Here is a 15,564-nt window from a genome sequence, read left to right as displayed (position 1 = left end):
AAATGCTCTCACTTTTACCACAGTCGGCCTTCGGACAGTTGGTTTCCTCTAGAATGGCAGTGAGCTGGGTTACCAGCGCTGTCTGCGTTCGCGGACACAGACGGTCTTTTACCATTAGGTTTACACAGATAATCAGGCTTTTGTTGTTCGTTAAAGAAACTAAAAACATTAAATATTTTATCAAAGGTCAGTTGGATGGTGAATTGGTGATTATCTCATAACCTCAACTAAGGTATATAGAAAGAAGGGCAAGTTTGGAAAAGTGAATGAATAATCAATCAATCAACCCAACCCATCAACCAAACTTCAAAAAGACAGGACTTCAAGAGAACCAAAGAATTTAAACAAAGAGCAAAAAGTGGAGAAAGATTTGGATTGAAGGCCACTACTTTCCCCAAATTTCTCCCAATTCTTCCTCAATATACACAACTCATCATTCAAACTCCTTCTTCCTCAATCCATCAAAACTCATCAATCAATCAATCATTTCAACCAATCAATCATGTCCTGTTCATCCTCATCGGCATCTGAAGACGATGAGGACTTCGATTCCTACCGCAAAGGAGGCTACCACGCCGTCCGAGTCGGCGATTCGTTCGCCTCCGGTCGGTTTATCGCCCAACGGAAGCTCGGTTGGGGCCAGTTCTCCACCGTTTGGCTTGCGTACGATACACAAACATCTGTAAGTTGTTTTGTTAGGTTTTGTGAATTATGATTCTGTTTTGAAGTTCATATTGTTGAGATCTGTGAATCTGTTAATGTGATCCAGATGCAGTTTGTAACCTAATTGTCATTTTCAGTAATAAATAATGTTATTGATATGTGAATGAATAATATATCATGTTGATAATTTGTAACCTAATTGTACCGAATGTAGATCGCTTATTTAAATGTGCATATATGTAATTAGTTTTATTCATGTGATCAATTTAGATCATATAGTTTATCATGTTAATAATTTGTAACCTAATTATACCAAATGTAGATCGTTTATTTAAATGTATCTCTAGTTAGTTGTTTTGGAAACTAAATATGCGGTCGGATCTTTTTTGTATTGATCTTGCACATTGGTTTTATTTATTTATGTGAGCAATTTAAATCAGGTAGTATTTAGTTATATTGGTGTTAGGAACTTAGGATTGATAAATTGGTAACCATTCATCTGGTATAATGTGCGGCAATCGAGCATTTATAGTTCTTAATTTAGTTATTTTGGTTGCTTTATTTGTAGAAATATGTTGCACTCAAGATCCAGAAGAGTGCACCTGAATTCGTGCAAGCGGCACTCCATGAGATTGAGATTTTATCTGCACTTACGGAAAACGACCCTAAGAATGAGAAATGTGTTGTGCAATTAGTGGATCATTTTAAACACAGGGGTCCGAACGGGCAGCATTTATGTATGGTGCTTGAGTTTCTTGGTGATAGTATATTGCATCTCATCAGATATAACCGTTACAAAGGGCTTAACTTGTATAAAGTAAGGGAGGTGTGCAAATGCATATTGATAGGACTTGATTATATACACAGAGAACTTCGGATAATACATACAGATTTAAAGCCCGAAAATATACTTCTTATGTCTACTGTAAATCCGTCGAAAGACCCTATTAGATCAAACACGGCCCCTATTCTTGAACGGCCGGAGGGAAGTTTGGCCGGTGGAGGAGCGGTTAATGTGATTGAAAAGAAACTGAAGCAGAGAGCGAGAAGAGCAGTGGCTAAAATCGCAGCTGAAAGACGAGGTATGATAGGAGGTTGTGCACCAGAAGTGAAACCTGAAAGATGCCTTGATGGTATTGATTTTAGGTGTAAGATTGTGGATTTGGGAAATGCGTGTTGGGCTGATAAACCGATTGCGGAAGAAATTCAAACGAGACAGTATCGAGCCCCTGAAGTTATACTACAATCTGGGTACTCGTTCCCGGTTGATATGTGGTCATTTGCTTGCACTGCTTTTGAACTCGCTACTGGGGAAATGATGTTTGCTCCGAAGCCAGGACCAGGTTTCAGTGAAGACGAGGTATTGCATTTATCTCGAAACACTTTTTGTCTATGATTTTTAATATAATTATAAACGATTAGTGTTTATGCAATAAGAGTTACACTTTGGGTGACTTCTGACCGCTTGACCTGATCCATTCCTTTTTCAGCTAACTTGTTTTGATTTTACCTATTTGACCCGTTAGAGATAAAGACGTAATAACCCAAACGAACCCATTCATAAGTGAATGGATCAAAATTATTTTTTTGAGTAAGGTACATGGATGGTCCCTGTGGTTAAACAAAATTTTGGATTTTGTTCCTAGCTTTTAAAAAGTATACAGATGGTCCCTGTGGTTTGCACTTTGTAACACATTTAGTCCCCATCTAACAAATCTAAAGGTTTAGCAGGTCCAAGTTAGGGACGAAATGCATTATGAAGTGCAAACCACATGGACCATCCACGTACTTTTGGCGAAAATTGGGGACTAAATGCGTTAAAAAGTGCAAACCGTAGGGGCCATTCGTGTACTTTTGGAAAGCTAGGGACCAAATAAAAAATTTTGGTCAACCACAGCGGCCATCTATGTACTTCACTCTATTTTTTTGAAAGAAAATATATCTGTTACTTTATGCATTTAAGGTACACTTTTGGATACTTTGACAGATTTGACCTGGTCCTTATTACCTTTTGAACTGATATGTAGAAACGTAAGCTGAACCGGCTCATTTATAAGTAAATAGGTCGACATTGATACTTGTGGTTTTTTGTTTATGGACCACCATTAATATCTTCCGCTGGAATTATCTGCTTACTTGGCATGATCAATGCAGGACCACCTTGCTCTAATGATGGAACTTCTAGGAAAGATGCCTAAGAAGGTGACGTATATTCAAGTATTCAATCCCTTCGATACCTGTCTAAACAGTAAATATTAATACTTTCTTTTATTTTATTTTTCCTTTCCTTTTTTTTTCTAAACTTAAAACAGATAGCCACTGGAGGAGGTCGATCCAAAGATTACTTTGATAGACACGGTGACCTTAAAAGGATCCGTAGACTCAAACACTCATCACTGAGTCGTTTACTCATTGACAAATTCAAGTATTCCGAAACTGATGCTCGTGAATTTGCGGAGTTCTTGAATCCTATTCTTGATTTTGATCCCGAGAAACGACCAACGGCACAGCAGTGTTTGCAACACCCTTGGCTCTGCCAAACTGCCGCCAAGACGGCGGCCGAAAAAAGTAATAGCTGACATGGTTGAATTTTGGGATGATGATTATGGTGGGTAAGTAAAGAAGTGATTAGAAGTTGTTTTTTGTTGCAGCTTGTTGCCCCATTTCTTCCCACCTGTGTTTTGTTTACATATTTTGTTTGTGAAATTGAATAATATCTGATTATGTTTTGAATTAACTACGATGTAATATAGACGTATATAGTTTACATATATAATTTGATAGTGAAGTGATTGGGGTTTTGTGTTAACCCTTATCGAGAATTTATAATTGTTTGAAACCGGAGTAAGCTTAGAGGGTGTGTGTTAGTAATTATTTTTTGGAACAATAGATTTTAATAATCCCAACTATTAGCTGTTGGCCGGTAACGGTCCAAACTTAAAAATTAACCAGTGATGGTCCCACATTTTCACATATTGTAAACTAATGGACCTTTACTGATAGAACGTTAATTTCTTTTAGTCTCATTTTTCTTTTCTAGTTAGTAAAGGTCCATTAGTTTACAATATGTGAAAAGGTGGGACCGTCATTGGTTATTTTTTAAGTTGGGACCGTTGCCGACCAACAGCAAATAGATGAGAATATTAAAATCCATTATTCCTTTTTTATTGAATTGCACATTGACTCGGAAAGAATGACCCAACAATGAATGGGCCGGTTTGTAAACACTGTCCATCTCCCTCGTTCAACCTTCCGGTCACCGGATTTCTTACCAAAAACCCAAGTCCGACTTGCATGATAAAAGAATAAAAAGTACGAGAATAATCAAATTAATATCAAACATTCTTTAAATCTAAACACGTCTGATTGAGTCAAGTTTTAGAAAACTGATGAATCTGACTTTCTACGTAAATGTGTAAATTACTCAAATAAAAATTTTACACGTTTTTATACGGAAAATAAATTACAGCTTGTAAAGTTGACGAAAAACCGTTGAGTGTGAAATCAGAGATTCGGTTGATTAAATTCGGGTATGATGGCTAACATAAAAAAACCTATGAGCCTTGAAACTACAATCATAGCAAGTTATTCATTTTCTAGCATGTTTACCTTTGTGTGACTATTCCAAGTATTAGTCTTTAGCCATATCGATATGGATAGGGTTTACGTAGTCATGAAAATTCCAATCGTAAAAGTATACCATTGAAAAAAATTTTGGGTCCGTCACTGTCCATTGTTATTGAAAAGCGATATCTGTTTTCATGGTTTTTGATCGATGTAACATATTTCGTTTCCTTTTAAATATAACTTGGTTTTATCATTTATGAAATCTGAACATACCTTTGCCACACTTATTTTTAGTTACATTTCAATATCCTTTTATATTAAAACCTAACCGTCGCAAAGCAGCAACACTAACCACTAGTTGGTTTTAAAGTATCGGCAAAAGATCAAATACAAATAATCTTAACATACTAAACATACAAATTGAAGGAAAACTCAAAAAGATAAGGTGAAATTTTTGTAATTACCACCAACTATCAAAGTTACTATACAAATGTGAACTCAACCAAAAATACCTAAAAAACACAAATTTTTTTAACATTTTTTATTAAAAAATCGCTATATTTTGTTAGAATTTTTTTTGCTGCTACTAAAAGTAGCGATTTTTAATAAAAAATGTTAAAATAAAATAAAATTTTTTATGTGTTTTTTTTTATTTTTTAAGATTTTTTTAGGTTTTTTGGGGGTTTAGTTTTTTAGCATTTTAGCTTGGGGGGGGGGGGGGGGGGAGGGGGGGTGTTAGGTTTTTGGGGGATGGGTGGGGGTTAGGGTTTTTTTTTTTTTTTTTGAGGGGTTGGGGGGGGGTAAGTTTTTTTTTAGGTTTTAGGGGGTGGGGTGTTTAGGTTTTTTTTTTGGAGGGGTTAGGTTTTTTAGGTATATTTGTAGAGTAACTTTGATAGTTATTGATAATTACAAAAATGCCACCTTGTCTTTTTGAGTTTTCCTTCAATTTGTATGTTTAGTATGTTAAGATTATTTGTACACTCTGTTCCCGAGACTCATTTAACAGGGGGAGAGGAGGGAAAAGAGATGGAAATATGAAAAACCATGTTCCTGAGTTTTATTTAACAGGGGGAGGGGAGTGAAAAGGGAAGAAAATATGATCAAATATGACCATATATTCACCCTCCCCTCCCCTCATCTCCACCTGTTAAATAACTCGGGAACATAGTGTTAAAGTATCAATACCCGACCCGTTCAAAGGACTAGATACGAATACCCGACCCGTTGAGCAAACCCATGTATTTTTAAAATTACCCCCAAAATGAGCAAACTTTCAATCAGGAGAACGCTAATCATGTCACACCCCAACCGATGGCGGAATCATCGGGGCGCGGCACTGAGCGAAACAGATTGTTCAGAAGTTTCCACAACAACTATCATACAATTCAGTTATATAACACGTCCCATACCGTGTCCCAAATAATAACAAGTTATCATAGAAATCAACCAAACAATATGGGAACTGTTCCGACAACTCATGTTCTTAATTATTACAGACCGAAAATAAATATTGTTTTAAGACCTCTAGACGGCTATCCGTAAATCTTACTGACTACAGGTGCCAGTACAAGATCTACAGATAATTATGGCCCTGGAACAGGTACGTGGACACTGCTCTAAGGTCACAGGCTCCTAGAAGCTTATTATTGCCTCGCTTCCCTAGCACGCTAGTAGCTTAAACACCTGTCACATACGTTAAAATAAAAGTCAATACATATAATGTAAGGGTGAGTACACAAGTTTGATATAGCATATAGAGTTCGAATAGTTTACGCATAACCAAGCACGTACACAAGGGCAAACGATGCATGTAAATTATCAACATGGGACCATTGATACCAACGACTTCGGGTTGACTGTCCGAGACAGTTCGCAATACATGATTACCACCGTAATCCATGCAAGAAATTGTCCTTAGCAACCCCCGTGTGAACGGGTGCTGAGTCCAAACTATAGTACTATGTTGCTAAAGCAGGTAGATAGCACTCCACGTGTAAACATAATAAACAGCAATCATTTAGACAAGTAATACATGCAAATAGGTTAGCGTTCAAATAGTTTGTGTTGTTTGTGAATTTGATAGATTACGTATGTAACACCCAAAAGTGCTGAAAGCAAAAAGGGATCGAGTATACTCACAGTGGTTGATTGTGGATTGAAGGGAGCACTGAGAATAGGTTAGCCTGAATAGTTCGATAACACAACGATGAGTAACGTGGAAAAAGTAAACAATGTACTTGAATCGAGTAGGCCATTCGATCGGACAGCAGTTCGATCGAGTGGGCTGTTCGATTGGTTGGAAAGTCCGTTCGAACATCCATTCGATCGGCTGGCTGGCTCGATCGGCTGGTTCCTTCAAGTGGATTGTTTCTTCCTTTGATGTGAAGGATGTGTTTGTGTATGATGGTTTGTACTACCTTTCAAGTTGGCCGATCGAACAGCTGTTCGATCGGTTAGTCCAACCGATCGGTTAGCATTGCCATGTTTTCAAATATGTCACTCGATCGGCTGGCATGTTCGATCGGGCGACATTCCAATGTTTCGAAAAGTCTAAGTGTTTTGAAAGTATAGTATCTCATGATTCGAGCAGTAATGATTACAATCGAGTAGCGTAGTCGATCGAACAGTACCTCGTCAATACTACACTTTGTGAGTTTGTGGAACTAAGTGCTAGTCGATCGGTTAGCCTAGCCGATCGGCTGGCATAGTCGTTCGGTTGGGCTGTTCGATCGAACAGCCTAGCCGTTCGGCCAGCTTCTGACATGGTTAGCCGTTCACCTAACACTTGGTTATTCCCGTCAGTTGTTGATGTTTTAGAGATGTTTTGACTACGAGTTGAACCACAAAACTGAAGTCCCTACTTAGTCTACCGACTCGAGCAGGAATCACCCAAACCCGGTTAGAGACGGTTTGGAACCCAAGTTTAACGTTTAACCCGGAATCGGTATATCTCTCGGTAGAACCCGAATCTTGAACCATGTGTTTGTTTAGATCGATTGTAAATCGGTTCAAGTCTCGTTTTCACCTTTTTGAGTGTAAAAGAGTTGAAAGATAGATGAAAACCCATCTTCCAATCCTTTCCCACCGTGAAATGTTAAGATCTTTGGAAGATTTTAGGTTATTTATGTGGAAATCGGTTAGATCTAGCTTGTTCATGGTTGAATGAAGTCAAGAACATGAAGTTCTTGATGAACACCAAGAACACCATGATGACATCACTCAAGAACACCTAGATTTTGGTGATTTCATGGATGAAATTCAGATTTTGAAAGATAGAAAGATGGAGAATCGATTAATGAACAAAAACGTACAAGGATTAGAGTGAAATACTTACCGGTTTGAGAGAAATCTGAGATTTAGTGAGAAGAAGAGGCTGGTCGGTCAGAGCTTTTCCAAAAGTGGAAAGTTTGACAAAGACAGCCCTATTTATAGGCTTCCAAAAGAGGAAAGGGTCAGCTGATCGAACAGCATCCCTGATCGAACAGCATTCCTGATCGAACAGCCTGTTCGATCGGCTAGCCTGTTCGATCAGGTTGCCCTGTTCGATCGGCTAGCCTGTTCGATCAGGTTGCCCTGTTCGATCGGCTAGCCTGTTCGATCAGGTTGCCCTGTTCGATCAGGTTGCCCTGGTTTTGAGTGTTTCGCGACGATTTTTGATATTTCGACTTCGATGAACGATGATTTGAGAATGATAGAATTCCCAATCAAATTACTTTTAGTTCCAACTACTATATCTAACATACAAGCATCCTTACACCACAATTTGGGTTCGATTTCGATTGAGTTTGATTCACCTTGAGTCTCGATTGATTTGATTGATTCACCACACACTTCAACATAAAAGTAAACATGCACAAGTAACACATAAGGCACACACACACGTATAAAAGTACAAAAATCCCCACACTGGAGTTTGATGATTGATTCGATTAGCTTGATTATTGATTGACTAGCTTTATTGCGTTGTTACTTCCTATCATTCACAGTCGGTCGTTGATTCACAGTTCGATTATCGGTCGATTAGTTTGATTATACAACACTTACTCCAAATAATATGAAAATCAAAATGAAACTAAAATGAAATTAATCTTTATTAATCTTTAATTCCAATAACAGTCAACACTTGACTTTGACTTTGACTTTGGAAAAACACGGGGTGTTATAGTCTCCCCTCCTTTAGGGAATTTCGTCCCGAAATTAGGCCGAGAACCGTACATCGCCGTGTGATTTTACCTATTTGATGCTTCAGATCTATCTGAATAACTGCGGGTACTTGGCCTTCATGTCACTTTCGAGTTCCCAAGTGAACTCCGCGCCTCGTTTGCCTTCCCATCGTACTTTTACAATAGGAATGCGAGAGCGTCTGAGTTGCTTGGTCTGTCGGTCCATGATTTCGACAGGCTTTTCCACGAAGTGTAGCGTCTCATTGACCTGAAGATCGTCGAGTGGTATTATTGCGTCGTGGTCGGCTACGCATTTTCGAAGGTTTGAAATATGGAAAGTCGGGTGGACATTGCTGAGTTCCTCCGGTAATTCGAGTTTGTAGGCAACTTTACCGATCCTTTCCAGAATCTTAAAAGGTCCAACAAATCGAGGCGCAAGTTTCCCTCTTTTGCCGAATCGGACTACTCCCTTCCAAGGTGATACCTTTAGGAGCACGTAGTCGCCAACTGCAAATTCACGGGGCCTGCGTCGTTTATCGGCGTACATCTTTTGTCTGTCCCGGGCCTTTACCAAGTTTTCCCTTATCTGGTGGATCTTGTCAGTCGTTTCTTGCAGAATCTCGGGCCCAGTCAATTGTGAATGACCGACCTCGTGCCATACAATAGGCGAGCGACATCTCCTACCATACAAGGCTTCGAAAGGTGCCATTTCGATGCTGGAGTGATAGCTATTATTGTACGAAAATTCGACCAACGGTAGGTGTTTGCTCCAACTACCACCAAAATCAATAACACACGCCCGGAGCATGTCTTCAATAGTACGAATCGTTCTTTCAGTCTGCCCGTCGGTTTGCGGGTGGAATGCGGTACTCAAATTCAGCGTCGTACCTAGAGCTGCTTGAAAAGTTTCCCACAATCTCGATGTAAACCGAGCATCGCGATCCGAAATAATGTCTCGAGGCGTACCATGATTCTTAATGATCTCGTCGGTGTAGATTTGGGCTAGCTTGGCCACCTTGTAGTCTTCTCGTATTGGCAAAAAGTGGGCTGATTTGGTTAGACGGTCGACTATAACCCAAATACTGTCGTGACCTGATGGCGTGGTCGGAAGCTTAGTTATGAAATCCATAGCTATACTTTCCCACTTCCATACGGGTATCGGCGGTTGTTCGAGTAAGCCTGACGGTCTTTGGTGTTCAGCCTTGACTCTTGCACAAGTTAAACAGCTACCAACATATAGAGCAATATCCTTTTTCATCCCAGGCCACCAGTACTTGTAGCGAAGGTCCTGGTACATTTTGTCCGCACCGGGATGAATGGAATATCGGGACTTGTGGGCTTCGTTCATGATAATCTTTCGCAAATCTGTCCTCCTCGGAACCCAGATTCGGTCCAGATAATAGAATATTCCGTTGGCTTTGCTCACGAGCTGAGCTCCATCGTGATAGATTCGTTCTTTCTTCAACGTACGCTCGTTAAAGCAAGCGTGTTGTGCTTCGCGGATGAGAGCTTCGAGGTTATACTGAGCCTGGATGTTTCGAACACCTATCACGTAATTCTTTCTGCTGAGGGCGTCTGCAACTACATTCGCCTTGCCTGGGTGATAACGGATCTCACAGTCGTAATCGTTGAGAAGTTCTACCCATCGGCGTTGACGCATATTGAGTTCTCTCTGGTTAAAGATATGTTGTAAGCTCTTGTGATCGGTGAAGATCGTACACTTTGTACCATACAGGTAGTGTCGCCAAATCTTTAAGGCAAAGACAACTGCGCCTAGCTCGAGGTCATGGGTTGTATAGTTCTTCTCGTGGATTTTGAGCTGTCGAGATGCGTAAGCTATAACCTTGTCTCGTTGCATGAGTACACAGCCAAGTCCAAGGTTTGAAGCATCACAATAGACAACGAAGTCATCGCTTCCGTCCGGCAGTGTAAGAACTGGTGCATGGCACAGCATGTGTTTGAGGGTTTGGAAAGCAGTCTCCTGCGCGGTTCCCCACACAAAAGGCTTGTCTTTATGAGTAAGGGAGGTAAGTGGCACAGCAATCTTTGAGAATCCCTCGATGAATCGCCGGTAGTAACCGGCTAATCCGAGGAAAGAGCGAACTTCCGACGGATTCTTTGGCGTAACCCATCCCTTGACTGCCTCAATCTTTGCAGGATCAACGTGTATACCCCGACTATTCACAATGTGACCCAGAAATTGAACCTCCTCCAACCAGAACTCACACTTGGAGAATTTGGCGTAGAGTTGGTTTCCCTGAAGTAACTCGAGAACCAATCGCAAATGCTGCGCATGTTCGGCCCTCGATCTGGAATAAATCAGGACATCGTCGATAAATACAATGACAAAACGGTCTAAGAACGGTTTACACACGCGATTCATCAGATCCATAAAGACCGCGGGTGCGTTGGTCAAACCAAAAGGCATGACAACAAATTCGTAGTGGCCGTATCGGGTTCGAAAAGCGGTTTTGGGTACATCTTCCTCTTGAATCCGCAACTGATGGTAGCCTGAACGTAGATCAATCTTGGAGAAACACTGAGCACCTTGTAGTTGGTCAAACAGATCATCGATTCTAGGTAAGGGGTAACGGTTCTTGATGGTAAGCTTGTTCAATTCCCGGTAATCGATGCACATCCGGAACGACCCGTCCTTCTTTTTGACGAAAAGGACTGGTGCGCCCCATGGAGAAGTGCTCGGGCGAATAAAGCCTTTTTCAAGTAACTCTTGGAGTTGGTTTGAGAGTTCTCGCATCTCAGATGGAGCGAGTCGATACGGAGCTTTGGCTACTGGGTTGGCTCCTGGAATAAGGTCGATTCGAAAGTCGATATCACGACTTGGAGGTAATCCAGGAAGATCATCAGGAAACACCTGAGGAAATTCTCGGACAACGGGAACATCCTTGACTTCAACTTTCTTTTTCTTGTCCGTCTCTGCTACAACAATGTTGGCCAAGAAGGCTCGATATTCCTTGCGGAGATATTTACGAGCTTGAAGACAGGACATGAGCTTGAGATCTTTCGCAGTAGTTTCACCATAAACACATAGAATATCACCACTAGCTAGCACAAAACGAATCATCTTGTCGGCACACACAACTTCAGCACGGTTTTCACGAAGAAAGTCCATGCCTACTATGACATCGAAACTTCCGAGTTGCATTGGAATGAGATTAATCGGGAATATATGATTGTTGAGCTCGAGAGTACAATCACGGAGTACAGAATTGACAGCAATGGTTCTTCCGGTAGCGACTTCTACTTCGAAGGGTGTCGAAAGATAAGAGCGCTTACGTCTAAGAAGTTTCTCAAACTCAAATGACACAAAGCAGTTATCGGCTCCAGTATCAAACAAACATGATGCATATATACCATTCACAAGGAACGTACCATTGACCACGTTGTTATCAGCTTGAGCCTGGCGTGCATTGATGTTGAAAGTTCTGGCGTGAGCGGCTTGTTGTTGAGGCTGTTGTTGCTGTTGCTGGGGTTGTTGAGCTTCTTGTTTCACCACCCTGTTCGGGCACCGGTTTGCGAAGTGGTTAGGGTCACCACATGCAAAGCAGGTCCGAACATTGTTTGCTGGGGCCTGTGCAGCTTGAGGAGCTTGAGGAGCAGGGAGTTGAGCCTGGTTAACAGCGGCTTGAGCTTGCGTTTGACGAGGACCATAGCGGCAACTCGCAGTGAAATGCCCGTAAACGTTGCAGTGGGCACAGAATCGGCAGGCCACACCCACCGGGTGATGATAAGAACATGTAGCACAGAGTGGGTGGGGGCCGGTGTACGCACGCTTCGCTGGCGGCGCATTGATCACTGGCGCTGAACGCTGTGGTTGTTGCTGCTGGGCTGATCACTGGCGCTGAACGCTGTGGTTGTTGCTGCTGGGCTGGTACAGACTGTAGGGGAGTAGCATTGGTTGCGGCGGCGCAATTCTTGTTCTTCTTTCTTCTTCTCGAGGACTTGGAGGCTTGAGCAGTAGGGTTGTCGGTTGATGCGGCAGTAACTTGATGCAACGACTTGGATGGCTTATCCCAGACACCAGACTTAACTCGCTTGTCGTTAATCTCAGCAGCGAGTAGGTAGGTTTCCTCGATTGATGCGGGTTTGGCGGCGAACACATAATCTGCAATACAATCCGGAAGAGCACGGATGTATTTCTTGATGGTCATTTCGGGAGTCTTGACCTGATCTGGACAGATAATGCTCAGTTGCTTGAAACGGGCAGTGAGACCAGCGTTGTCGCCCTCCTTCTGCTTGATGGTCCAGAACTCATCCTCCAACTTTTGGCGTTCGTGGGGAGGACAGAACTCGTCCATCATGATCGCTTTCAATTCCTTCCACGTCAGCTCGTATGCAGCGTCGTTCCCGCGCTTGTTCCTTTCTGCGGTCCACCAGTCCAAAGCTCGCGACTGGAAGACACCGGTAGCATTGAGAGTACGGAGATGATCTGGGCATCCGCTTTGACGAAGGGTGACTTCTACCGAGTCAAACCAATGAAACAGAGCCGTAGGGCCATCTTCACCGGTAAACTCTTTTGGCCCACATGCCTTGAATTGTTTGAAGCTAAAAGTAGCTTTGTTGGAGTCTTTGGGCGTGAGGGTTCGGGATTCCTCAGATGACTTGCTTGCGTTCTCGAACACATCACTGACGGCTTTCGCCACGGTCTTAGAGATGATAGCAGCCAAACGTCGATCTCTTTTCTCCTGACGGGTAAGACGCGAGTGTGATCTAGGTTGTCCAGATGACGACATGGTCTGCAATAGACATCGCCATAGGGCTCAACACAACGAATTCGAATCTCGCATGTCTTAGTTTACTAAAGCTCAGAATCACGTCGCATCTCACGTCACGTAACACATATAAACACATAAGCACATAATCATAGAGGCACATAAGCACAGAAGCAATTAGAGCACATAAGCAAGTAAGCAAATAGAGCACTTAATTTCCAAAACACGTACGAAATTTTATCACAGAGGCCTTCAGATAACAGAAACCTATAACCTCAAGTCGAGTGTCGTTCGTTTTGCATGTCAGATAGCATCACATTGTATCGTCTAACTTAGTCGTATAGCGTAGCATAGCACACTGGTTTCGTTTAGATCACATCAACAGGGATTTGAATCGAGATAGGATAGCAACAAAGGTCACGCAGATTGATAACAAATGGAGTAACCAACGAATTTTAAAACACGTAAACAGGTAAATCACATAAAATCAACAAGCAACACTCAAAATCGGAAAATGGATTGTCTGCGGCTACTAGACTTCGACTAACCATGGCAATTTAACTATTCACAGTTGACTTGTCGTCACTTTCGACTCTAGGGGACATGTTTCTGCCTCGATTCTTGGGCATTATGCACGCGCATTCTAGGTCATACTCGTGAGTTCAGGTCGTTGGAGTCCGTCAATTGCCTTGGCGAGATAAAATAAAGTCGGAATAACTGCCAAGGTTAGGGTTTCACCCCTAGCTCAGCTATTTCTTCCTTGTTTTAAGAAAATTTAGAGGAAATTTTCATCAAATTATGGGTTTCAGCCCTGATTTGATATAATTTTCCCCCGTTTTGTTGATATTTAGGCAGGAATTTGCGGGTTTCACTCCTAATCCCGTCCAAACTACAAAATTTGGCTCGGAGTTCGGATGTAATGATAGAATAGAAGGAAACAACATAAAATAAGCACATAAACTTGGTCTCTTGGTTCCTAACTATAGTCTAGGTCTCTAAGACAGCGATCCGGACTAGATCGTGTCTAACCTAATTCCCTATAGTTATGGCTCTGATACCAATCTGTCACACCCCAACCGATGGCGGAATCATCGGGGCGCGGCACTGAGCGAAACAGATTGTTCAGAAGTTTCCACAACAACTATCATACAATTCAGTTATATAACACGTCCCATACCGTGTCCCAAATAATAACAAGTTATCATAGAAATCAACCAAACAATATGGGAACTGTTCCGACAACTCATGTTCTTAATTATTACAGACCGAAAATAAATATTGTTTTAAGACCTCTAGACGGCTATCCGTAAATCTTACTGACTACAGGTGCCAGTACAAGATCTACAGATAATTATGGCCCTGGAACAGGTACGTGGACACTGCTCTAAGGTCACAGGCTCCTAGAAGCTTATTATTGCCTCGCTTCCCTAGCACGCTAGTAGCTTAAACACCTGTCACATACGTTAAAATAAAAGTCAATACATATAATGTAAGGGTGAGTACACAAGTTTGATATAGCATATAGAGTTCGAATAGTTTACGCATAACCAAGCACGTACACAAGGGCAAACGATGCATGTAAATTATCAACATGGGACCATTGATACCAACGACTTCGGGTTGACTGTCCGAGACAGTTCGCAATACATGATTACCACCGTAATCCATGCAAGAAATTGTCCTTAGCAACCCCCGTGTGAACGGGTGCTGAGTCCAAACTATAGTACTATGTTGCTAAAGCAGGTAGATAGCACTCCACGTGTAAACATAATAAACAGCAATCATTTAGACAAGTAATACATGCAAATAGGTTAGCGTTCAAATAGTTTGTGTTGTTTGTGAATTTGATAGATTACGTATGTAACACCCAAAAGTGCTGAAAGCAAAAAGGGATCGAGTATACTCACAGTGGTTGATTGTGGATTGAAGGGAGCACTGAGAATAGGTTAGCCTGAATAGTTCGATAACACAACGATGAGTAACGTGGAAAAAGTAAACAATGTACTTGAATCGAGTAGGCCATTCGATCGGACAGCAGTTCGATCGAGTGGGCTGTTCGATTGGTTGGAAAGTCCGTTCGAACATCCATTCGATCGGCTGGCTGGCTCGATCGGCTGGTTCCTTCAAGTGGATTGTTTCTTCCTTTGATGTGAAGGATGTGTTTGTGTATGATGGTTTGTACTACCTTTCAAGTTGGCCGATCGAACAGCTGTTCGATCGGTTAGTCCAACCGATCGGTTAGCATTGCCATGTTTTCAAATATGTCACTCGATCGGCTGGCATGTTCGATCGGGCGACATTCCAATGTTTCGAAAAGTCTAAGTGTTTTGAAAGTATAGTATCTCATGATTCGAGCAGTAATGATTACAATCGAGTAGCGTAGTCGATCGAACAGTACCTCGTCAATACTACACTTTGTGAGTTTGTGGAACTAAGTGCTA

At 41.7% G+C, this 15,564-nt stretch overlaps 1 protein-coding gene across 2 annotated transcripts; it reads left to right on the top strand.

The window, feature by feature from the left end:
• The first annotated feature begins 251 nt into the window (after positions 1-251).
• LOC110909126 (SRSF protein kinase 3) lies at positions 252-3,485 on the top strand. 2 transcript variants are annotated; one of them, XM_035982781.1, is made up of 5 exons: positions 256-682; positions 1,232-1,846; positions 1,994-2,023; positions 2,818-2,865; positions 2,976-3,485. In XM_035982781.1, exons 1-5 carry the CDS (start codon positions 503-505, stop codon positions 3,240-3,242), a joined length of 1,140 nt encoding a protein of 379 aa, XP_035838674.1. In that variant the 5' UTR covers positions 256-502; the 3' UTR covers positions 3,243-3,485. The 2 variants fall into 2 exon arrangements, with proteins under 2 accessions (XP_022009824.1, XP_035838674.1); XM_022154132.2 differs by having other exon boundaries at positions 252-682; positions 1,232-2,023.
• Positions 3,486-15,564: the final 12,079 nt, after the last annotated feature.

The sequence above is a fragment of the Helianthus annuus genome, chromosome 14, assembly GCF_002127325.2.
Source record: "Helianthus annuus cultivar XRQ/B chromosome 14, HanXRQr2.0-SUNRISE, whole genome shotgun sequence".
In the NCBI taxonomy this organism is placed as follows: domain Eukaryota; kingdom Viridiplantae; phylum Streptophyta; class Magnoliopsida; order Asterales; family Asteraceae; genus Helianthus; species Helianthus annuus.
This window is presented reverse-complemented; position numbering and strand designations above follow the sequence as displayed.